This window comes from Ambystoma mexicanum, chromosome 2p (assembly GCF_040938575.1).
Source record: "Ambystoma mexicanum isolate Mex_15411 chromosome 2p, UKY_AmexF1_1, whole genome shotgun sequence".
NCBI classification, from domain to species: domain Eukaryota; kingdom Metazoa; phylum Chordata; class Amphibia; order Caudata; family Ambystomatidae; genus Ambystoma; species Ambystoma mexicanum.
In genome coordinates, this window is record NC_090923.1 from 1198973218 (window position 1) to 1198998635 (window position 25418).

General features: G+C 43.2%; 1 protein-coding gene across 1 annotated transcript in view; it reads right to left on the minus strand.

Moving 5' to 3' along the window:
• The window catches only part of NT5DC2 (5'-nucleotidase domain containing 2), a 355042-nt gene that overhangs the window by 68360 nt on the left and 261264 nt on the right, over positions 1-25418 (minus strand). The window contains exon 8 of the mRNA XM_069645426.1: positions 17508-17610. Coding sequence (XP_069501527.1) covers positions 17508-17610 — 103 coding nt within the window. The remainder of the gene's footprint in view (positions 1-17507; positions 17611-25418) is intronic.

Here is a 25418-nt window from a genome sequence, read left to right on the forward strand (position 1 = left end):
AGCATGGGTACCCGAAAAAGTTGATTACAAATTCCTATAAACGGGCAAGATTCACTCCCCGTGACACCCTGCTACTCCCGAAGGATTTGACACCACAGGACAAACTAGTGTGTGCTCTTAGCTATAGCCCACACACTTTTCTAATTAAAAAATCCATCAAAAAACATTGGTCTGTGGCAAAGCTCTCTTTACCGGCAGAACCACTGCCAATATTTGCAATGAAAAGACAGAAAAATCTAAAGGACCAACTGGTCCACGCGTCTACTCCACATACATCTTCCAGATAGATTACATCAAGCTGGGATCTCCGGCCTTTGATGGGGCATTTTCCCTGTGGCACCTGTTCTATTTGTAAGTTTGCTGTCAAAATTTGGGAAATGCGTCACCACTCAAACTGCAAAACACCATGGGTGATTTATTGCATTGAGTGCCCGTGCGGGCTCAAATACATAGGCAAAACCTCAAGGCCGGTCCACACCCGCATCACGGAGCATCGCTCCCGAATCCGGTATAAATCCATAAATGCACCCCTGGTGAGCCACTTCATGGAATATGGCCACACCACGGAGGACCTACGTTGGTGGGTCCTTGATGTTGTCAGGAATGCCTCTAATCCAATCTAGTCATTGGCCAATAAGGAGGCATGCTGGATTTTTGAATTTGATACGGTTGAAAATGGTCTCAACGAGGCACTCCCCACTTGGCGGTGAATTCAAGGTCTAGGTTACCTTCACCCATAACAATCTCCTGGCACCACATCTTCTATTCCGCATCTAGGGCTGTTACCCAGGTATTGCAGCATACTATGCTGTACCTTGCTGCTGCTTGTAACCCTTGGCCATATGCCTCTTGCAGCATTGCTCGATTGTCAGTTTAGTTTTTTTTAATTTTCAGGATACTGGCTTTGCCTTAATCCTTATCCACTTACTCATCTTTGAGTGGTTAATTTGGATATATGCATGTCTTTGCATTTGGGTGCATATCTATATACATTTGTCATTGGTCTCTATTCCCCCGGTCAGGTTTTGTTTGGGTCATTTGGTTGGTTCCAATGATGCTGTTGTGGACTTTGTAGTTTCCACTAATCTTTCAAAGAGCAACTCATGCAGTCCTCTTTCCATGTTCTTTTAACTTAGCCACGCCCCAGGAAGAGTAAACGTCGCATTTCACTCGGCGGCTGCAATTGACTCGAGCTTTCAGCACTCCAGGCTCCCTGTATTTGCAGGCACTTTAAAGGTAAGCACTGTTAAAGTTACTGTGCATTCACAGTTTTCCTTGCTGCACACCGTTAAGACGTGTTTCCAACTCTGTCCACAGGTTCATCACTGTTCGCGCCTGTGGACGGCTCAACAATCACTTAACCGTTCTGTTTCGCCGTACTGCTACGGCGGGCTACCGCACCCGATCGCATCGCCGATCAGAGGTTTGTCTACATTTATCTATCACAAGATGCATTCTCTCTTCACCATCTGTGCACGCATTTGAATGCAGCATTTCATGTGCTTTTTTTCTAGATGCGCCCATTCACCTTGTAGATGGCATTATCTACCATATCGCGGGTATGCAGTCATAAATAATTGACTCCAACTTGCCTGACTAGGAGACTTCCCTAACATCTTGATAGGTATGACTGTTTTACCTGTATAGGATCACTGGGGTTTACTTTTTTTTTATAAATTCTGAACATAGGTATTGGGAGCCACTTTTAGTACTTTCCATATATTCTTAATTTTTTCACCTTAACCTTTCACTTGTGGCATATTATTACTCACACGGTGTCTTTGGGTTTGAACTTAAATCTATGGGCTTTCGGAATGACCTGCGGGGGTGTCGGCAAGTCAGCTTTAAGAGGTGGTTGCTTGGTGTTATCTACCATTTATTGGTACCTGCTATCCACCTTGCATGCCATAACCTCACTCTGAGTCTCATAATATTTTTGAGAGAATCCTTTATGATGGTATTACAACTAATTGCTTTTACAGGGGCTGAACTTTAAGATCAAATTACCTGAGGAAGGTGGTTTTCATCCGTCTTCATACCACCGAAACGCCAATGTTCACCACGCCCTGGCTGTAGGTGCCCATGCACCTGTGACCAGTCGACGTGGTAATCCATGCTCATCAGCGGAAGGCGTAGTACATTACTTCAGCCTGTGACATAACCTTTTAAATTTTTGTCGGACTCAAAGCAATTGTGTACACTATTTTCAGTCAGTTGCATAAATTCATTGATGTGTTTATGCTACTTAGTTTTTTTTTAGTTAAAGGCTTGATGCACAATATTTTTTGCTTGTTGCACAACTTTGCATTCAATTCATCTGTCAAAGAAAGTTAACTTTTTGACATGTCATTTTGGCTATAACTAGGTGTTCCTCAAGCTAGTAAGGGCCAGTTAGATATAGCTAGCCTTTTTTGCTTTAGATTTTCTGTAAACAATTGCATGGATTGACTGTTCTCTGTGCAATGTGGATGGATAAAGACCTTTTGTAGGGCAAATTAATTTTGTTGTTTAATTCATTCTGTGTTGCTTTCTTCTCCTCTCCCTCTTTCTCCATGCCATAACTTTGTCTCCCTCTTTTACACAATTGAAAGTATTTTTGTTTATACTTGCAGATTGGTTTAAATATGCTTACTTTTATTCTTCATGTTTATAGCCAACAAGTGGCTTGATTTGTTTGTCCAAAAAATAAAAAATATTTTCTATATTTCGTTATATACCTTTTGAATGGTTATTGAGTTTAACTGTGTGGTGAGATACAAATATACATGAGTAACTGAATGATCTGCTCGCCTTTTGCCATCAGTTGAATATGCACTGATAGTTCCCTTAATCATACTATAACTTAAGCTTTTTGGGCAACTTCTCTTGTTATAGGTTTGTTTTTGTGCTCCATTGAGTTCCCGAGGTGTTGGAGTTCCTCTTTGTTTACACTGAAGTTCGGCATTATGCAGAGTCGGTGTTGAGCCGTTGCTCGTTTCAAGGGAGTTGGACTTGGGAAGAACTGAGTGTCTTAAGTAAAACCAAGAGGCGAGTGATACTTTACTTCCAAAAGAAAGAGGACAGGACTCGGGTATGATGTGCGTCATAGGGACCTGAGCCACGATTGGTGGAAGGTGAAGGACACAGGACTACAAAAACCAAGGTCCCTTGTGCGTATTTGTAGTCCCTTGTGTGTATTTTGTTTGAATAAAAAAAAGTTTTGAAAAGGTGTGGAGGAGCAAAATTAAAAGAAAGTAAAGCATAATGCTCGCATCTGTGTCTTTAATGGAATCAAGACTCCCCGGAGCTGTAATGAAAAGGGCATCAAGTTATTTACTCTAATGTTTAAAAGACCTACAAGTCTCTGGCAATACTTCAGGAAATCCATTAACGGCTGTTAAGGTGTTAAATGATTAGGCTTCCCACTAGAACGGTTCACCATGTGTGAAGCAAGTAGGTCTCTACACTGGCTTTTTGTTCAACAGAATCTTGCACAATATCCTCCCAATTACACAAATCTCAGTCTGGAACGACGGTTACCACTCCGACTGGCTCAAAAAAGCCCCCAGGTCAAGATGATCAAATTATAGTAATACGCTTTAACAGCCACGATTTCAGTTGAACTTTGGTGGCACAAGCCTTGATGCTTATGAACAGTGTGTTTGGACAACCTGCCGTTCGCACTTGGTGCAATACCTAGTGTCATCCAATTTAAAAAAAGCAGTTAAAACCTTTAATTCGGAGGATTGATTCATTCGTATCTCATTGCATCATGTCTCCGTACTTTATGATCTTTGCCTGTACTTGGATTTGAACCTGGCTTTTTCCTGAACTGCCAGTTCTGTTTTTGTCCTTTTTTCTATTTGATTTTATGCGCGCACTGAGGGTTCTGGCATGTTCATAATAAGTAATAATGTGGGAGGATTAAAAGTAAGGGGGTGATTTTGGAATAGGATTATCTTTGAGACCTGCAATTAGTAAGGACTCGAATGGATGCCTTCTTTTGGCGAAATTAAAGCTAAATGTGCAACTAGTTAAGATTGGTGGAGAATATGCTCCAGATGACAAGATAGATTAGGTCTTTTGGGGAGTGTTCTCTAGAATAGCAGCTTTTGCAGAAGCAGATCCAATCCTGGTGTGGTATTTCAACACTGCTCTCAGGAATACCAAATTGGTCCATTGCAGAAGGAGTTGAACACGAAATGCTGAACAGGCTTATGAAGGCTTCACATCAAGAGACTGCAGGAGGCATTTCATCCAAATGCAAAGACATTGTTACACACAGAGGGTTTTCACATATTTACCCGCTTTAGACTCTCAGATCGAATTTCCTCCATCTCAAAGATAGAAGTGAGACAACCGGCACACAACATATGCCCCTTGAAGCAATCATTGAGTTCACGGCAGTTGCCTCCTACCGAAAGCTCAATTGAAGCTAAAATAACCATTCTGAATGACCTGTAAATTGTCATAGGCATTACATTACTACCTGTAAAAACGAGTAAAGGCTCTGAAAGGCAGCCAACAATGAGACAAAAGCAGTGATCAAGAGTTAAATAATCCATACATTGGTCCATGTAAGCCCTACAGAGAAAACGCAAGGCATTAGAAGCTGAACTTCAACAACATGTGAAGAGCCATAATAAGATCTGAGCCGAGACATGTATTAAGTACACACCAAAAAAAGGAATGAAACACTGAAGGTAGCTCCATTTATCAGTAAATCCAGACGGCTTGCTTGAAAGCAGACTAGGATCCTGTCTAAAACTCCAATTCCGGAGTGGAGGGATTCTGCACAAAGTGTACCCGATAGCTGGAGAAAAATCAGGACGTCATGAAACAGTTTTAGGAGCAGTTTGATTCCCCAAGTAACTGTTTGGCACTGACCAATGTTAATTTCTGGCATATATACCAATCCAAAGATCTAGCAAGAACTTTGAATTACTGGAAGAATCAATTACACGCAAAATAGGTGAAATTGGCAATCTCCCCTCCTCCCAAAGGGGCTGGATGGATTTTGTGTGATGTTTTACAGTTTAAGTGGCTCTAAGAACCCTTCCCAAACACAGAAATTGGACATGGGGAGTGTTAGGGAGAATTCTCAAAAATGTGCCAATTCCCTCTACCTTAGAGCCCTCCAGCTCTTTTGCTGAACTTTGCGACTTTGAACTTTTTAATTCTAATTGTTTTCTGTGTTGGTTTCTTTTGGTTATGGTGTTTCAGACAACTCCATAGGCATCATCTTTTCATTTGTGTGTCACAGCACCCTCAGGGCAGTGACACAGGGAAGCCTTTTAGGCTGTCACAAGGTTTAAATACCTTCTCTGGGATAAACTGTTTCCCAGAGAAAATAAAGCGACATTGACTTTAATACTTAAAATTCCTAGAACCAGCACACCCTACCATACAATAGAATGCTGGAGGGGTTACCTAGTATCCCCTATGTCTAGAAACTCATGCAGCAGTGAAATGCTACCCTTTCCTCTCGAAATTGCTGTGGCAGAGGTTTTATAACAAACTACCATGATTTTTCCCGACCGTGAACACCAGTAGCGTTAAATCGCGGGAGCCATGTTTTTCAAGACAGCGTCTGAACTGCCTTTGTTTAAATGGGTCCCGGTCTTTTTTCGCCCTCTTTTCGGAAAGGTCCTTCGAGTTTCTTTGCGCGCCAAACCAGGTTTGGTCCCTCCCTTTATTCCTACGCCTTTGGCGGGCTTCAGGACTGAAGACCGCCTCTGGCACCCGAGTGTCTGGGGTGGGCAGGTAGTGAGGGAGGTGCCCGAAACTCCCTGCGCTTAGTCTCCTAGGAGACACAAATGCACTCTGGCGTGATTGGCTGGCTGACTGACCGGCAAGGACATCCACGCTGCTGGGTGAGTGGCAGCTAGGCTGGAATGAATGGGAGAAAACTGTTTAAAAGGCGAGTCTCTTGGCTTGGAAGGCAGAGTCGACCACTGGGACAAAATAACCGAAGACTAGCTGGAAGAGGACGGCAGCTGCAACTATTGGACCGTTTGTTTGCCCGGTGAAGCCCTGCTGCAGGTCCAAATCGCCCAGTTCATCTTGACACAGAAGCCCTTCAAGGACGACTTCTCCCTTTGAGTTGGTGGGACCAATCAACTCGTAAGCCACTTGGATACCATTCTCTGAGCTGATTGTATCGAATAGCAAGGGAGAAGCACAGCAGTTTGTGTGCTTGACTACAGCTACCGGAATCGAAGATTTGCCTTGGACAGCTTTTTGACCAGTCCCGGTGCAGTAGTCCCCCAACGTCCTCCCTCTTGTACCCACAACTGAGGCTCAGGAACAGCGAGATCTGCAGGGACTACCAGGAACAGACGTCTTCAGCTGCATCTTTCTCTTCATTGTAAGGTACTGTGAAAACCTGACCGAGAGACCTTACCTCTCACTGCGAAAGTGCATGAAACTTTGGCAACTTGCAGGCCTAGTCAGCTTGTGACCGACATATGAATCTCTCTTTTACAAACTACTTCCGAGAACTTTGGAAAAGACTTCTCCGTTTAACTTCCAGAACCGCTTTATCCTATACAAAACTTTAGCCCATTGACTTTGGCCTAACCTATTGCATTGAATCTACTCCTCTGGTGAACTCAAACTATTTGCACTGTTTTTGAGTAACTCTAATATTTGTTTTATTAACTTAAGCCTTTTTGCTCCTACTTCAAATGCTCTGAATGCGATTTTGCTCCTCCTTCAAAGTAGATTAAATGCCTCAGAACCTGATCTTGTGAAGTACTGAAGTATATTTTGGTGCGATATAGATTGCCTCCTTCTAGAGAATGCTTTATAAATGACTGAAATAAATGAATACGTGTTTTACCAAGAAACCTTGAGTATAAGAGTCTATTTGAATACTTGTAATTATAGAGTTCTGTGTAACATCCTTACAGCTCACATTCCCTCTTGAGATAAGCCTGACTGCTCAGCAGCGCTACCACAAAACTGTAGAACAGACTTGTACCAAAAGTTGGTTTTGCTTACACCTGTAGTCCTAGTTGTGTGTAGTGGTCCCAAAGGATACTGCATACTAACTTTGCCTTAAAGGGAGCCATGTTCCTTGTCCTTTCCCAGATTCAGGGCAAATGTGGTCATCTGTGTGTTTGTGAAGAGTTTGAAACCAAAACATAGGAAAATCCTAGCCAATGAACATTGAACTACTTTTATTATTCTAGTCTTCATTTTTACGCTGTTTTCCTGGATTGTGCCATGAATCCATTGCTTAAAAGAACCTCTGCCATTAAACTGTCCATGTGTATACACAAGGAAATATACAGTTACATTTATCCCCCTCTCAAAGCTAAACGTGTGTGCTTCATATGCATTTTAACATGTTTAAATATATTGATATATATTTTGATATATTTAAATCTGCTTCCTGGAAACTGCTCATTTTCTTAGTCTACTCTACACTCGCTGTGATGAGCCAGGAAGGAGACGGACACACAACACATGATTGTGAACACAAACTTTTATTCTAAGTAAAAGGAGGTTGGTTGGAAAGTGTCTCACTATCCCTACTCTGGGAGGTATTTCCCTACCTCAACCAAAACTAAGGGCCTGTGTCCTGTGCCAAGATGTCCAAAGCAAAAATGTCCTGTGCCCGAAATCCTATTCTAGTTCTCACATTCTAAAACTCACTCCAAGGTGTTAAGGGTAATATCTTTGGCCTTGGAAGTGCACAAGTGAAGTTCAAAAGAAAGGTAAACAATGCAAAAGTTCCCAATGGACAGTATTCACAGATCCAGGGAATGGCTCCCTTTCCCAGGTTTCTCTTCACCAATACAATAGATCAACAAGACAATTTAAAGGTCCTTATAGCCCAAGAGGATATTTCCTTTAACTTGGTGTTGCAATCCTCCTCTAGGAAGGTGGTCTACCTTCCAAGTCTTTTCAAACATTCACAATCCTAACGGCATGAAACTTCCTGGGGATTCTTTTTTAAAAAAAGAACATGGACACGGGCTCCAGCCGCGCAGAGCACCTAGTATACTCCACAGCCAGCGTCTTTCCACACTTAATGCAATTCGACTCCCAAATGCATCTTTTCCTGGTATACTTTTACTGCCAAGCCTTTTCCATGTGGTTCAATTTTTACATTCGCAAACTTGACTTTGCCTGATACTCTCCTGCCAGGGCTTTCTTATGCAATTCAATTTTACATACTTGCAAACTTGACAGTTCTTATTTCTTACATTCACTTCTGGTATTCTTCCTTTACAAATATTGGATCTCAAATCCCATCCACTTTGCTTGCGCTTTTCTTTCCTTAATAGCGTTGCCAAAGTGCCCCTCTGTCACAGCTTCCCTTCCTAAGACTCACTGGCTTTTCGTGGCTTTCTTTGGCCCTCTTGCAGTAAACGTGAAGCAGCTCTCCAGCATCCACTCTCCACTTCAGACTCATCAGTTTCAGCTAATGGCTACCACGTCCTTCGTGGCTCCAGTTTCGCTGTTGTGCCCCCCCCCCCCTCTGCGTTCGGGTAGCTTTGAAACTGCTTTGCGGTTCCTGTGGCAGTCAGGAAGACTGCACTTCCCGCTACAGTTCCTGCACTGTGAAGCTGCTTCTGCAGTCCTTCCCTCGACAGACTGAGCCTTCCAGCTCCAGGGTCTCATCTGTGGTACCCGGGTTGGCAGTGAGAGGATGAGGCACCTTCCGACAGTCTCCCTCCGTGCTTCATGCTGGTTTCGAGTTTTAAATGTCCCGGTACCCAATGTGCACTCCCAACCACGAGAGAGTGTCCTGGGATTCTCGGCTTCCCTGATCTTCATTGCTCTGTTCAGCCTCATCGTCTAAGGGTTTTCATATAGGCAGTTTTTGGCATTTCATTCCCAGAATAATGAAAGTTGTTAGCAGGTTTAAAGTTGAAGGGGTCTACCACAGTATGCCATCAAGGCATGAGGAATTGAGGGGATATCTGTAAGGACAGTTCAAGTCCAACTAAGGGCTTAGTAAAACCATTGAACTGAGGCAATACAAGACTCCACTCTTAGTATAAGGCTGTACCACCCGAGTTCATGGAAGCATAGAAACAGCAGCCAGGCTCATTTTAGGAAGGAGGGATGGCTGTAGAATCAGTACACATGAAATTGTAATACAAATGGTCCAAAGAAACACTGAAACACTATGTAAAAATAAAGGATGTATTTAGATACAGGTAGGCCCAGATACATCTAGGGATAAGTAAGCACTAAAACATGAAATCGCAATATAAAAACACTATACTTGAAAGTACACAGACCCAAGTATAGACCTCATTTGAAGTACCCAACAGTAGTTCTAGGGAAGTCAAAACCTTTTCATACACCTTCAGTATAGGTCAAGCCTATACATGGGGAGTAAAAACCAACAGTTCCTTTTTACAATTACATTCAGTAATGCAAGGGCATTAGACCCTTCCAGTTGTAGGATTCTTAGCACAAATCACTTAATCAGTCAACTGGGCAATATACGTGGTGAATAGGGAAACACTTATTCTAGGTGCAGTAAAAACCTATAACTACTTTTCACATAACAGTTACACTAGGTGAGTAAAACCTAAGTAAGTAATAAACAATTACAGGTGCTTTTGAAATCAGTGAACCACAGAAAGAGAAGCAATAACGATTAACTTATTTTTGGATGGCACACAGCTAACACAAGGTAAGTAAAACCCAAACTTTCACCTTACAATGAAGGGGAAAGTAAAACCCAATGTCACTTTACAGAATGAGTTATTCTAGGTAGGCAACAACCTAATAGAGACTTAAGGACAGGCTAGCAGCAAGTCAGGGGAAGCAAGATCCAGTTTGGGGGGGAGGGGAGACACCTACAATTATCCTCAAAGGACTAATCTGGGGTACCAACACTTTACTTTCGGGAAGAGGCACAACCTAACCACAAGAGCGTAAAATACCTTCACATCTACTTTCTATTAGACTGGCAAAACAGTAGCCAAGGAAGAAAAGATGTCAACCATACTTTTAAGAATAGTGCATCACACATGCATGACCAGTGAGAACATTAGTAACTTTTCAATCTTAAAATTACAGTTACCAACCAACTCTTTTCAAGTAAGTCACTTTGAAACACTTATTTTCTTTTCTAGGTAGAAATCCCAATCCCTTGAAGTCTTTCCCTTATTCTTGGAGCACGAGTGTTCTCAGTGGTTGAAGGGGGTCACTAGGACTAGTGACCAACAGGCAATGTCGGAATAGGTTCTTTAGTAGCAAAAGTCTGAGTTCCTTAGGAAAACTGGGCAAACAGGAGTACTTTACTTCTGAAAAGAGGGTTCAGGGGCTTCGCAGAAGACACCCTAGCAGGATTCTAGCAGCGGGACTGGGTGCACTGGATGAGAGGCCTCCCCATCATAGAACAACCCACAGCTTCACAGAAATCCTATAAGGCTTAAGGTAAGTACATGCCCAAGCCAACAGTACCTCAGCAATGAAGAAGATTTCACAGCAGGAGAACTTCAGGGTCTGGAGCCAAATACCCGGTCAGTGGATTCTTTGTCGTGGTGACAAACAAACAAGATCTCAGAAGGGACTTTGCAGCAGGATCGGTGAAGGCTCTAGGCAAGGTTTCCCTCGTGGCTGAATGCGGTTGTGCGGATTTGGCACCTTTTCAAGGAGCACAGAAGACAACAGCAAATCGGGGTTCAGTTCTTGTTACAAAGGTCCAGCACTCTGGTGAGGGGACTTTTCGGACTCTATTAGTGTCTCTGGAGATCCACCAGTATGCCCACGAAGTTTCAGCAAGATTCGGAATTCTGAAGACCGTGCACAGCACGATGGCTTGAGGTCCCAGGGTATTGCAACAACGCAAGGTCGCAGCAATGCGTGTGATGGCTCAAAAAGCAGGTCTCCTCGAGTCTAGTGGGTCTCACCAGTCTCAGGGTCGCCGTTTCTAGAGACCCCAGGTCAATTGGAAGTAAGGGCTACAGCGGGCTCTGGTTACACAGCAGGCTCTGGAAATCATCTCAGCTGCTTTTCCTTCATCTTCGGTTTAAGTTCCAGTGGTTGACATGTCTTCAGCTTCCAGGTTCGCAGTATTTATTAGGAATTACAACACAACCTCTGCATTCTCCCCACATTTTACAAGGGGCGGTCTGGTTGTCCAATCAGGACAGCCAGCTCCCCACTGAAATTTGTCCCCATTCAAGCAAGGCGTAAGAAAGGTCTGTGGAGTTTTGGACTCCTCCCTCACTTCCTGCTCTCACAGACAGACTGGAGCCTGGGTGGGGAGTCCAGGGGACTCTCGCCGAAGACAGAAATCACACAAAGGAATTTCCCCGCCCTGGATGTCAGGGGAAGGAACACAAAACACTAAAATGGCAAAAAAAGAAGATTGGGGCCATTTTGGTAAAAATTGACACTTTGGGTCCCTTTAATGCAGCTGTGAACACAGCCCGCAGTAAAGGTGCACCAAATACAAGGTATCACTGCCACCAGCCTTTGGAGTTAAGCTTGTCACTAACAGAATTATTACAGTTTTAGTGTGAAAGGGGATAAACTGCATCTCCCCAGCACTCCACATAAGGTGGGGTGTGCTGGCTTCACAGAATAAAATGTAAAAGGGATCCAAAGATCCCTTCTACCCTTGGGAACTAGTTCATCCAAGGTTAGCAAAAGAAAGTTAAAAAAGGAGCCTCTAGGGCAACCCAGCAACAACGGGCACTTATTGCCAATAAGTTGTTAAAGAGGATAACTTTAAAAAGACACTATGGAGCATCTTAAAAATGACACTCAGAGTTAAAGATTGTGAGTGTGGAAAAAGGTTCCCACTCACTGAGGTATTATGAAAAAACTCCCACTAGTAAAGCAAAATGTTCTGGGGTTGAACCAGGAAAGGAAGATTTACCAGTGGAACCTGGGATATGTGTTCTCATCCGCCGATGCCCGGGTCATACTCCGGAGAGTCGCCCCCTATGTCCCACCCACTCATGGGGTCCTCCCTCAAGTGCCCCTGGGGTCAAAATCAGGTAGTGGCTTCCGTCTACTGGCAACATGAGAAGAGGCAACCTCTGGGAAAGGAGTGACATTGGATTCACCACACCACCTAAAAATCTTAATCTCTACACATTGTACAGGAGTTTGTATACAGAAGCAAGACATGCATATGTGACCGTTGTCCTCAGCATTAGCAGCCTACATCTCTGCAACTTCAAAAGACAGTCCACCTAGAGTGATGACCGAGTCAATCATACCTTCACAATTTTTAGGATAGCTTGAACACCAAGCCCCTCATGTATTTAGACTACACATTTACAATTAATTTATTTTCAGCCATCCAATCGCCCATGAACCTTTCAAGCTATCACCAGTTCTTAATATCGTCTTTTCTTCAATTTGTCTAATATCCAACGATTTTCATTTGCCTCCAGCAGACTAGTTCAGGTGATCCCTGGGTGGGGACACAAGCCTTAAAACCTGGACATAGATCCACTGAGACCACTATGAATGCGATTCAGTGCAGTATATAAGTCAAATAATTGAACAGAGTAAGGCCTGATCTCAACCGGTCGAGTAGTTCTATTAGGAGGAAGAAAGCAAAGTCCCATGGTGCTAGTATTCCAGACAACGAGGCGTAGGGGTATCTGGAGGACCGGTAAGGGGCAGGAAATGGAGGAAAACAGGAATAGTGCTTGGTATGAACCTCTAAAGAAACATCCTTTCCTTAAGTACCTTAAGGAGATAAAGCACTTCATACACAGTTCAAGGTTTGAATATTTGGCAACTCATGAGTGAAACAGTTAGTGCTTGAACCCATTTTATGTGCATTTTCATGTTTTTTTAGCCAGGGAAAACAAATATGTCTGGCAGTAACCATCGCAAGATATACGTAGGTGGCAGTGCCATAATCAGTCAAAAAGAAAAAACAGGTGGTGGGGAGGCTTTGATAAGCAATGAACAGTATGGTTGAGGTATGCCAGTAGTTGGAAGCGCTAGAGCTTATTATTACACTAAAACACCAATAGAATCTGTTGGTAGTAGCTGCTGCACACTGGTGGAACAAGGTAGGCTCCTCCAATCTACTCCATAGATGATCAAGAACAGTAAATGTTCCACCAAATTGATGCGCCACTAGTTTACAATAGTAAAGACCGGCACGTTAAATGAGCAACTCCTGCTTGTCCAGCAGACCTTGTATATGATATAAGGCATTTGTAACGCGCCTATACACAAGTGTTTCAAGGCGCGAATGTTTTATTTGCGTTCAATTGTCAAACGGATTTGCCAACACATGTTTCGACCTCCAACAGGTCCCTTTCAAGGCAAAGCTCTTAGTAATGCAAATAAATGATATGAACAAATGTGATTATGTACACAGATGAAGCAATAGTATTGCCAATTACGAAAGTCAAATACCAATATCCAAACATATGGGATCAAGGGCATAAATTACAGGGTATCAACCATTGTATAACACATTGAAGTATTGTATACATTACCAAGTCCCAATATGCATAGGAGTGCAGGTACATATCGCCATGAAATAATCCCATGAAACACAAAAAGAGAAAACAAATGCAGACTGAGCAACAGTATCAGCAAACGTGGAAAATGATTTTGAAACATGTAATTGTGAAAGCTTGTGTAACAGGTGCACGGTTAGTCGAACATCAATGATCATGTCAAGTGTGGCCCCGGCTAAAGCACAACGCCTCTGACCATCGTTGGCCTTCTGCACCCGCCAGCCAATTTAAGTGAAGGCAAAGAGTCCATATTAGTATGTTAGGTGTGCGGAATGTCATCCAAATGGATTGATTCATTTAGTAAAGTGACAAGATTAGGTGAAAACTATTCACAGGCATGTCACTGTGGTGTTGACAACCATAATAAATGGTATATTACCCGATTAGAATTCCAGCCACTGATCCTCTACGCGGTATCAGTGTAAACAAAATCGAAATTCTGATATCAAATTCGCTGAAATAGAAAGCGAAGATGGAATGTGCCTGTTCGTGTTCCATATGAATCATTAGCAGCATGTTCCGATGCTACATCCAGTAAGTACAATAATGTGATATTACCTGTGCGTACATTATTGCACGTTTGCAGTAGTATAATAGCTGTATAAGCCGGTCAAACGCAAACGATTGCAGCAGGCCCTCGAAAGGCCGATCTACAAAGTGAACATGAGCATTAACAATGTGCGTGCATATTAAGGAATCCGATGTAAAAGAATTGCAGCTGCTCGTAAACATGTGAGCGTGGCTATTCTTGCCTCAAATATTCTATCGTCGGTATGCCCTATCCGAAAATCATCAATTTGCATAGCGTTTGTCCAAGCCTCATCATAGATTAGAGGAAAGCACCTATTGTGTTGGTATTGGGTCACGGATCACATGCCATGGTAAAGCCACGTGATCAATAATACACTAACGTTGAGTGTGCAATCGGTAAATTCCACAGTGCTGGCGCAGGCTGTGTGTTAAATGGATGCCAATGGGAGTGAAAGCATTGTCAAGCATATATTGTACTAATGTAAGATCGTGTATTATATGTCATTGTTAAACACGTGGTTAAAGCACACTGCAATTCTAATAGCCAATTGAAATGAACCGATATTGGCACTATCTATGCAATGCCTTGGCAAAGAGGTGCCAACTGCGAATATGATGAAATACATTTGATAGATCATCATAAGTTAAAACATTACAATGTTGGTAACAAAATGTGTGAATGTTTTGGTGAACATGTGTATTTGTACTGGGGACTAAAGATGCTGGGTAATTTAGGAACTACAGTTAAGCTAGCATGGTTTAAAAATGTAAATGACACAGCTAATGAAAAATAGGCTGGCCAATGCAGCAACGACAGTACAGAAGTCACTATGGTCCGACATTGTCACACATATAAGACTACTTACTCCTAAAACCTCCACCACAAGAAAAAACAAGGAATGGCTACCACGTACAACTGCCCAATTACAAAGAGACATGTAGTTCTGTGTTTAAACCGAAAGTGGTGCACCGCAGTCGACGAATAGTACGTGCTTCCAGTTGTCGTAAAAGTGCAAGGCGGTCACCCCCCTCGGATGTGCCCTTGCATGAATAAGACCAATGAACCTTATGTCTTTAACATTGTCCATTTGATGATGTTCTTGCCAATGAATAGAAATGGGCAGTTTCGAATCCGCATTTTTCAAATGGGCAAAATGTTCTCTAATGCGTGTTCGTAATTCCCTCATAGTAGAACCTACATAGACTTTACCAGATATACAGAGAATTCCAAACACTACATATTTTGTTTTGCAATTAATAAAATCACAAATTTGAATAGAGAGTCCATTATGGCAGGAAAATGTATCTGAGGTGTACTTACAAAAATTACACATACAACATTTGAAGCCATTAGGTTTCGGGGGTAGCCACGATAATGAGTCAGCCGGGGTGGGTTGGGGAGTTAAGAAAGAAGGACACGGATGTCCTCTGGTTACGGGTAAAAATGTATTTTGGCCTTTCTGCTGTACAAGGACATATGTCTGGGTCAAGCTTGAGTAAATGCCAATGTTTAGCAAGTAATGTATATAGTAGGCGCGAGTTTTGCACCCATTTGGTGATAATGCATACATCTGAGTGGTTGCTGGATTTATGAGTTCCTCGATCAGTAAGCAGGTATGCTCGTACCATATTACTGGCTTGTTGTAAACCCTTCTGAATGCATTCACTGGAATAACCTCTACTCTTGAACCTGTCTTGAATCAAAGCACATTCACTTCTTAAGACTGAAAGTGCTGCAATTTCTGCGAGCTCGATAGAATTCACCAAAAGGAATATCATTTGTAACTGACCGTTTGACAACTTTTGACATGTAAGATCGAATTAACAGCTGTCGGTTTTCTAAATGTTTGTTTGAATTTTCTGGTTGGAAATACGAATAATTAGATCCAGAAATTCTATTTGCGTCGCACTGGTATGTCCTGTGCATTCAATACCAAATGTGTTGTCGTTCAGGTAATCTGTGAATGCCTGAACGGTATCAACGGAACCCTTCCAAAGAAAAACATCAATGTATCTCTTCCATTCAACAATGTGGTCCCTAAATTTGTGTTGATTATAAATGTAATGTTCAAAGTTCCCCATAAAGAGGTTAGCCAATGATGTAGCGTACTTGGCCCCCATAGCCACTCCCCTGATTTGTGTATAGTATTGTCCATTAAACAGAAACGTATTATGTTCCAATGTAAAGGCCAAGAAATCTTTGATCATGGATATATGTTCTGAACATGAGGCCGAATGATGCCTAAAAGAAAAGTCTATGGTAGCTAGTGCCAAATTAGGTTGGATTGCAGTGTATAATGATTTGACATCAAAAGTCGCTAACAAGTAATCTTCAGACCATTGGATAGATAGGATTTGTAAAGTATGTGTTGTGTCTCGTAAGTAGGCAGGTAACGTGATTACCAAACTTAATTGCTGTATCTACATATTGGGATAAGCCTTCCGTGGCCCAAGCCACTCATGATTGGTCGAACTGATGGCAATTCATGAAACTCCTTATGAATTTTGGGTAAAAAATACATTGTGGGCATGAGCGGGGAAGAACGATGCAGGTAGCGTTTTTCATCAGAAATTAAACCACAAGAGTGCCAGTTTTGAATAAGACTATAGGAGAGTGTTTGTGATGTGGGATTACCACTCAAACGTTAACAACCGGGGGTAGCTAGATGGTCATTAGCCATCTTAATGTAGTCAGATCCGTTAAGTATCACTTACATGCCTGTGAATAGTTTTCACCTAATCTTATCACTTTACTAAATGAATCAATTTGGATGACATTCCGCACACCTAACATACTAATATGGACTCTTTGCCGTCACTTAAATTGGCTGGCGGGTGCAGAAGGCCAACAATGGTCAGAGGCGTCGTGCTTTAGCCGGGGCCACACTTGACATTATCATTGATGTTAGACTTACCGTGCGTGCACCTGTTACACAAGCTTTCACAATTACATGTTTCAAATTAATTTTCCACGTTTGCTGATACTGTTGCTCAGTCTGATTTTTTTTCTCTATTTCATGGGATTGTTATTTCATGGCGATATGTACCTGCACTCCTATGCATATTGAGACTTGGTAATGTATACAATACTTCAATGTGTTATACAATGGTTGATGTTACCCTGTAACTTATGCCCTTGATCCCATATGTTTGGATATTGGCATTTTACTTTCTTAATTGGCAATAGTATTGCTTCATGTGTGTACATAATGACATTTGTTCATATCATTTTTGCATAACTAAGAGCTTTGCCTTGAAAAAGACCTGTTGGAGGTCGAAACACGTGTTAGCAAATCCCTTTGACAATTGAACGCAAATAAAACATTCATACAAGTTCTGCTGGACAAGCACTCTTCTGCATGGACATTAGCATTCGAAGCATGAATTGCTCATTTAACGTGCCGGTCTTTACTATTACTAGTGGCGCATCAATTTGGTAGAACATTTACTGTTCTGGCTTTGATAAGTAGTGTAAATGCATAATGCAGTCTCATACAAGCTCCCAACGCACCCACAGATACTTACACAAAGCTGAAAGGGCTGTTGGTGATTAGAAAAAGCTTCTTGCCCTTGTTGGCTAGAAGATGTAGGATGGAGTAGGTTTCCTGTCCACGCAATATATACTTTTCTGCAGGAGACAAACCAATCCAGTGTAAGAGAACAAACCAAGATTAATATCTGAGATTGCAACGACAGTGACGTAACATGAATTGGCAAACCTTCCACCTCAGAGTACAAAGATTGCATCCAGGCTTACCAGTGGTGGTTTTACCCGCTGAATAGAATGTAGTTGTCTCAGCCCAGTTGCCACCAACATTTCAAACCTACTTAGTTCTTCGTATGAACCCCCCCTTCACATGCCCCCCACAAACTGAACATCGCTAATTTAGCCCATCTTCTGACAAATTGACGTGTGATTCAATGGAAAGGCCTGGAAATGCTACTGCCAGAGTCCTCCTCTACCCTCCTTGGGAGCATTTCCATGCTTCAATCTTTGAAGTGAAAGTAAATCTGGGAGTATGTGTGCCTGCTTAAGTTAGGCGTCACCTAGTTCTGTGGATAATGTAGGATACATTGGTAAAATGAAATGGGGTGCTATAACACTTGTATGTCAGCCATATCTACACATAAATTAAGTTGTAGACTGGAGAGAACCTTTCTCCAACAGTGTCAAAGATGTCTGCGTTGAATCGGTGCGACTTCAAGTACAAACATGGGCCTCAATTTATGTAGTCATTAGGATGGCTATCATGGTCAATGTCAATCTCTGAGCTTGGTACCAAGGGATTCATCAGCAGGCACTGAAGTTTCAAAGTCAAACACGGGGAAAAAAAGCATGGTTCGGTGATTCGAAGCGGGAGGATTAGAGAATAGGTTTAAACGTATAAACCCAATATAACATACATTACAGCCACACAAACAGAAAACTGCATAGTTCTCTTCCATCATGTTGCCGACACCCAGTCTAAACTGTAATAGCCACATGCCGTCTGCAAGACATGGGGGGAGGGGGGAAGCAGGGCACACATACACTGACCCCTCCAAGTTTAAAATGTTTGTGCTGCGCTTTGGCAAAAGCAATATATAAAAATGACTATTTAAATGAAGCATTGATTATATAATTAGAGAAGCCACTTTACCGCTGTACAGGTCCTATACCTGGCACATTAAAAATGTGCTACATGGTGTCCACAATTGAAACATTAAATTAAAATCCTTACTGAATGTTAGGAGTTAACCATGCCACACAAATAGCATGGGGACAGCAGCGCGTCCAATTACAAGGCAGACAAATATCCCCAACTGCAAAGTTAGCCACCCATCTTGTGGATGCAGAGGTTAAAAGCATATCCAAGTTCACAGTTATACCTTATGGCATACGAGGGGCAGCCTTTCAGTCAATTGAGATGACATTTAGAAGTGCAAAGAGGGCAAGATCACCAACCCTGGTATAAGATTCAATTAGTTACATACAAAAATAAAGGAGTTTCTAGACTGGCGGTTGAAATGATGGTAGCTTGAGGGCTCAGCTCCCTGTCCCGAAATCCTTTGGCGACTACATAACCTGGCAGAATCTGCTGATATGGTGGACCCTCCAACTTCAACAAGATCTAGAGTGTAGGATGATTATGATGCAGTGGTTACTGAAGCCAGAGCGAGAGAAACCAAACTCAGAACATGGTCTGGTTATCTCCCATGCTGAAGGAGTCTGCTGAGGACTATCAGACTGAAAACATGGACCAAGTTGTACATCCATTAATAAGATCAAGTGGACCGTGTTTGAACATGAAAGGATCAAGCCCTAGTAAAAAAAAGCACAGGATTTGGAAGCTTGGGTTTCCAGTTCAAAAGACCAGTTTCAAACTCTGGAGAAAAAGTCACACCTGACTGATCTTAGATGCTGCCCATAAAAGGATCTCTGAACACAATATTCAAATTGTGAAAATTACTCTAGGAGCTACAACTTCAGAATAACAGGTTTTCCTGAAGTAGAAAATGGTCGCCCTATGGACTTTCTGCAAGATGTTCTTCAAAAAAATAGAGGACCTCCGCAGGGATGCCATTGGAGATGGAGAACTCATTGCACCCTGACCCCCAAACCTACAATTGGTAAGCCTGCCCATACTTTCTGCATGAGCGTTTTGAGATTTCCAATAAAAAAAAATTAAGGCAAGCCAAAGAACTTGGAGATCTGAAATGGAGTGATGGATGCAACATCATGCTTCTCAACATCTGCAGTAAAGACATTGTTGCCCGGAGGAAGTGGTTTATGCACCCAAAGCACTTTGCGAGGAAAAGGCACATTTCCTATTATCTATTTAAATAAAAATGTAAATGTTTGTTTGTTCAAAATCTTAAATTTCCAAAAGTTCGACTTATGAAATTTTGACACGTTGAGTTTGAATAGGCACATGTTTTTATATACATATAGATGTCACACCTGTGACAGGTAAAAACATGCTTTTTCTGAAAAACCGCGCCATCTGTTGGACATAAAAGCAACACACGCTGGCTCAAATACGTGCCAAGGAAGCAGCAGAGCGACGTGCACCCAGACTTTAGAATGCACGGTTGCGAGCACAGCGATTGCGTTCTGTAGCTTCAGGTCAGCTTCGAACGCGACAAGCTGAAAGATGTAAACAAGAACCAGATCAGCGTCAAACACAACTCCGTGCTCAGCAATCACACGATTACAATCGCCTTGCATTCCGGTACAACCCAGCTGATTAGTTTGAACTGGCATGTTCTCATCGGCACCATGACTGAAGTGTGTCCTTATTGGAAGGCTCTGAAATTTAATGGGGAAACTAAAGGGTAGCCAGAGCCATTAAAAACTACCAACAAGCATTGTGAAATTAAACATTACAAACGTGCGCGCTTTTCTTTCTTTTCCATTTAACCAGACTGAGCCACAGCAACGCGTGGCCGGGGACAGCTAGCATGGAATATCTGGCTACAAGTGGCTGTGGAGGGAGTTACCCATTCATTCACAGATCACTTGATAGCCCATTGCTTTTTGGATACCTTACAATCTGGGGCTGCTGGAAGTGTACCCCTAAGAGACTAAACATTAGCTTACGGCTGTATTGTGAGCTAATGCCTTTGCTTTGTGTTGGACTTGATGGTTGTCTCTTCGCTCTATTTTTATTTCTTGAAGTGCTTTAAAAATTACGTTGAGCCGGTTGCAGTCCCGTTTAAAAGTTCTGTTATTCGTGATGTTGAATCATCCATCAGGAATGAGCATGGCTAACACTTGGTCCGTTACCTCAATTCCCTCATTCGCCACAGGTTCGGAATGCTGACTGGTGCTGGAGAACTCAGACTGATCCTACTGAAGTGGCTGCTGGCATACAAACCCCCCCCCCTACCCTCACTTGGTATGGAGGGCGCTCTGTGAACCTGAAAGTTCGATCTCGCCCTTCCTGCAGAGTGACCGACTGCCCCCTGCTGTGGCCGAGCCCAGCGGTACGTGTTGGTTTGGATGCATGTTAACTGCATTGCGTGTAGACTAATGCTGGCCTGTTGCTAACCCTTGCGGTCGCATGGCTGAGTAGCCCACTTTGGTCTTGGGATTTTGTACGGTCTGCATTGGGGAACAAACTTAACTAGTGGGCCATGTGCAGTTTACACTATTGTCACAGCTGGTCGCTGATGAAGCGGAAATGGAAAGTCAAGGGTGATATATCCGAGCTGAGACTTCATTTCTTGTCAGGGGGAACCTCTAGTGGGGTGCTGAATGTGAGGCGATACATGCAGTTGCGCCGCTTCTCTTATGTAGACGGTTTCATCCACAATGTGGTTTTGGTTCCAGTGTTTGTGGTGCTGGCTGCTGCAGTGTGGACAATATGTGAAACCAGAATTGGATATTATACACTGGTCACTGCATGGAAAATACTACATGGTGCGCTTTTGTTGGTTTAATTTTTTGCACCTTTGCACTGGAATTTGCTCCCTTGCATGATGACCTGCATATGTTATTCATGATAATGCTAGTCGCTGGGGTGTTATTTACCTGGGATGATTTGGGAACTATTCCTTTGTTTAATCACAGGCCTGTTGAGATTAACGTTCTTGTTTTTCTTTACTCAGTTGCCTTTTCTGTCTTTTCTTATTGTACTAAGATAACGATTTAAAATGTTGATTTGCTGGGGGGGGGGGGGGGTGAAGGGGGGTCCCGTTTATGCGCTGGGCTAACTCCGAAACTGAAAGGGCATTACATCGGAGATTTACGTTTATAAAGTTGGATTATCTGTCCTCAGTTTGTGTTTGACGACTGACTGAAGTAGATGTTGAATCCTGCAATGACCTCTACATTTATTGTTCATCTATTCCTTTACATTTCACCGTTCAGTTGAAGACATGGTTGTAGCACTCCATTATGTCGTGTGGTGGGGCAGTTGCTGTTCTCCCTTCTGCTACCCAGTTTGTATGGTTGGGTGTGTGTTTCTCACTTATGGTCTTTCCTCTTAGTTTCCTTTTCTCTCGTCCTTTCATTACCTTCTTTTTATGTATTGATGCTCCAGATATCATGGCGGTTTGCAATGGAAGCTCCTTTACTTTCTCACAAGAGTTTACATAACTGCCTTTTGGGCTTTATGCTCAATACAGCACGCGATCTGAATGTGGTCACATCTGGTCTTAGGCTGGTAATGTGACAAATTGTTTCAACTTTGTATTTGAATGTGAAAGGCATTAATAATCCAGTTAAAAGGAATAACGTCCTTACTTTCCTAAGCAGGAAGCATCCAGGTATTGTCTTCTGGCAGTAAACTCATTAAACACTGGAACAGGCAGATTATATACTGAATAGAATGTATGTGAACGTTTGCTAGCACTTTTGCCAGCAACTCCATGGGTGTGGCTATTCTGCTGAAGAAGAATTTAAGATGCGGTCGAAAGCGTGGATGTAGATTCAGAGGGTAGATTTATTGCAATTAAGATTAATGTGGAAAACAGGTGCTTTGTGCTTTTCAGTGTTTACGCGCCAAATGTAGCGCAGGCAGACCTCAAGAAAATGTGGGACGTTTTAGCAACCATCGATGATGCAGAGGTGATACTTTGGGGAGACTAATTCAACTTTAGATGCAGCACTGGATCAGTCAGGCACGGTTAGCTCGCATGCTGAGATTAAGACCAGAAAAGGTTGCGACTCTTATGGAGATGTGGGATCTACATGTTTGGCATGTTTTATCAGCTGCCCATGGGACCTAATCACGGATTAACTTTCTGGTGAGCAGAGGGCTTTGTGTGGGTGTGTTTAGCACAAGTATAGGGAATATATGGGATACATTACTCACCGTAATCGTATTTCTGATGCTTGCATCTGCTTAGATCACATGCGCATAGGCCGACATCTAGTGGAAGCTGCGGAGTATTAGTTTGTTTTTCGAAACTCGAAAATGGGTGTCGACACAGGGTTTGCCAGTAATACTATCCCTAGTGTGATGTCCTCTGTACCCATGATCCCTCACGCGTCTAGGACCCTCGGATTGCATTTCTCCTGACATGAGGTAGCATGAGGAGTAGCGCGAGTACAGATTATCCAAGCAGAAAGATAGAACGATAAGACTACAAGCATCCATGTGCCTTCTCTCAGAGGGGAGGAAGGGTGGGTCGCATGTGAATCCAAGCAGATACAAGCATCAGAAATACGATTACGGTGAGTAATGTATCCCTTCTGAGGTTTGTGGAATCTGCTTAGATCACATGCTGTGCATATATTAGCGAGCAGTGTTAGGAGGTGGGATGTGAGAAGGGTCATGAGAAAATGTCTGAGAACCGCTTGTCCCACTTGAGTATCTGTCTTGGAATGAGTGTCAATGCAGTAGTGCTGAGTAAAAGTGAATAGAGCTCCAAGTAGCTGCTTTGCAAATGGTGTCAAGGGGTACATTTGCAATGAAAGCCAGAGTGGCCCCAATTCCTCTTGTAGAGTGGGCTCTTAGCGTGAAAGGCAAAGTTTTCAGAAAGGGAGTAACACAGCTGGATACAATTTATAATCCACTTAAGATGTCACCTTTAGAGACATGATCTCCCTCTTTGCCTGCAGCTACGGAGACAAATAGTTCTGTTTTTCTTAGCGGCCTGGTCTTGTCTACATAGTATAGGACCGCCCTACGCACATCTAGGGTGTGTAGTTTCACCTCAGCTGAGCTTTGGGGTTCTTGGAAGAAAGCCGAAAGCTCAATGGACTGGATTACATGGAATTTAGAAATAAACTTAGGTGAAAACCTAGGGTGTGTTCGCACAACCAGTTCATTTTTATGAACAGTAAAGAAAGGATCCTGCAGTGACAGAGCCTGAATTTCACTGACCCTTCTTATCGATGTAATGGCTACTAAGAAGGCAGTTTTATATGTCAGGTGTTTGAGACTGCTTTTATGCATGGGCTTGAATGGGGGGCCCATGAGTTTAGCCAGCACCACATTAAGGTCCCATCCTGGTGGTGGGTTAGAAATTTGCAGGTGGAGTCTCTTTACCCCTTCCATGAAGGCTTTAACCACTGGTACTTTCCACCACGGTACCTTCTTATGAGAGGTGGTGTATGCTGACAGAGCTGCCAGGTGTACCTTTAGTGAATTAAATACCAACCCTGCGTCCAGCAGGTGGAGCATGTAGGTGACAATAGTGGAAGGAGTGCAATCAACCGGGTTGATTTGCTTATTCTGGCACCAGATAACAAAGCTTTTCCATTTGTCAAAATAACAGTGCCTCGTGTTGGGCTTCCTAGATTCCTTTAGGATGTCCATGCACCCCTGTGGTAAGTTGAGGTGTCCAAACTCTATGACTTCAGGAGCCATGCTGCCAAGTTCATTGAGCTGGGTTGAGGATGCACTGTGACCTTGGTGCTGGGATAGTTGGATTGTACCAGCACTGGAGTCTGATTGGTTTGCATGTTGCTAGCCTGCGCAGGTGTGGGAACCACAGTTGTCTCGCCCACATAGGAGCAACTAGGATGAGCGTCATCGATTCCCTGTGCATCATGTTGACCACCTTCCTCATCAGAGGAGTTGGTGGAAAAGCGTAAGCAAACATCCCTGACCAGTTCGTCCACAGGGCGTTCCTCTTGGAGCCTGGCTGGGGAAACCTGGATGCGAAGTCTGGGCATTGTCTGCTTGTGGCGAATAGGTCTATAGTGGGGAAACCCCACTGTGAGAAGATGTCTACGACTTCTCTGTGTAGACACCACTCGTGCTCTTGGGAGAGGATCTCTGCTCAAGGAGTCTGCTAGAGAATTGAGATCCCCTGGAACATGTTGAGATGACAGGTAAATGTTCCATCTGAGTGCCCATATACAAATTTGTTGGGCAAGCTTGGACAGATTTGGCGAACGAGTCCCTCCCTGCTCGTTTATGTAGAACATCGCTGTTGTGCTGTCTGTTAAGATCTGCTTTAACAGGTGGGGCTCGAAGCGCTCTGAATACTGCCAGAAGCTCTAGCAGGTTGATATGATTCTTGACCACTGTGTGAGACCAGAGACCCTGAGCTGTGTGGTGAAGGAGGTGTGCTCCCCACCCTGACAGGGATGCATCTGTAGCGACTACAGCCAGTACTTCTGGATCGTAAAGGGTTTCCCCCTTTGACAGGTTCTCTCTTGTCCACCAGTGAAGCCTTAGTACCAGTGTTGGCGAAACGACCACTAGATCGTCCCACTGACCACTTGCCTGAGACCACTGTTTCGCCAACCATTCCTGCATGGGACGCAGGCGCGCATGGGGGGGGGGGGGGGGGACCAGGTAAATACATGACGCCATCATGCCTAGCAAACGCATCGCTTTGCGCACCGTTATCTGGCGACCTGACTGAGGCATCTGCAGTAGTATATTCCAAATTCTTTCCTCTGATGGAAAGGCCAACCCCTTTTGAGTGTTTAGTACAGCTCCTAGGAACTGTTTGGAGGTGCTTGGCACCAGGCTTGATTTCTTCTCGTTTATGGAG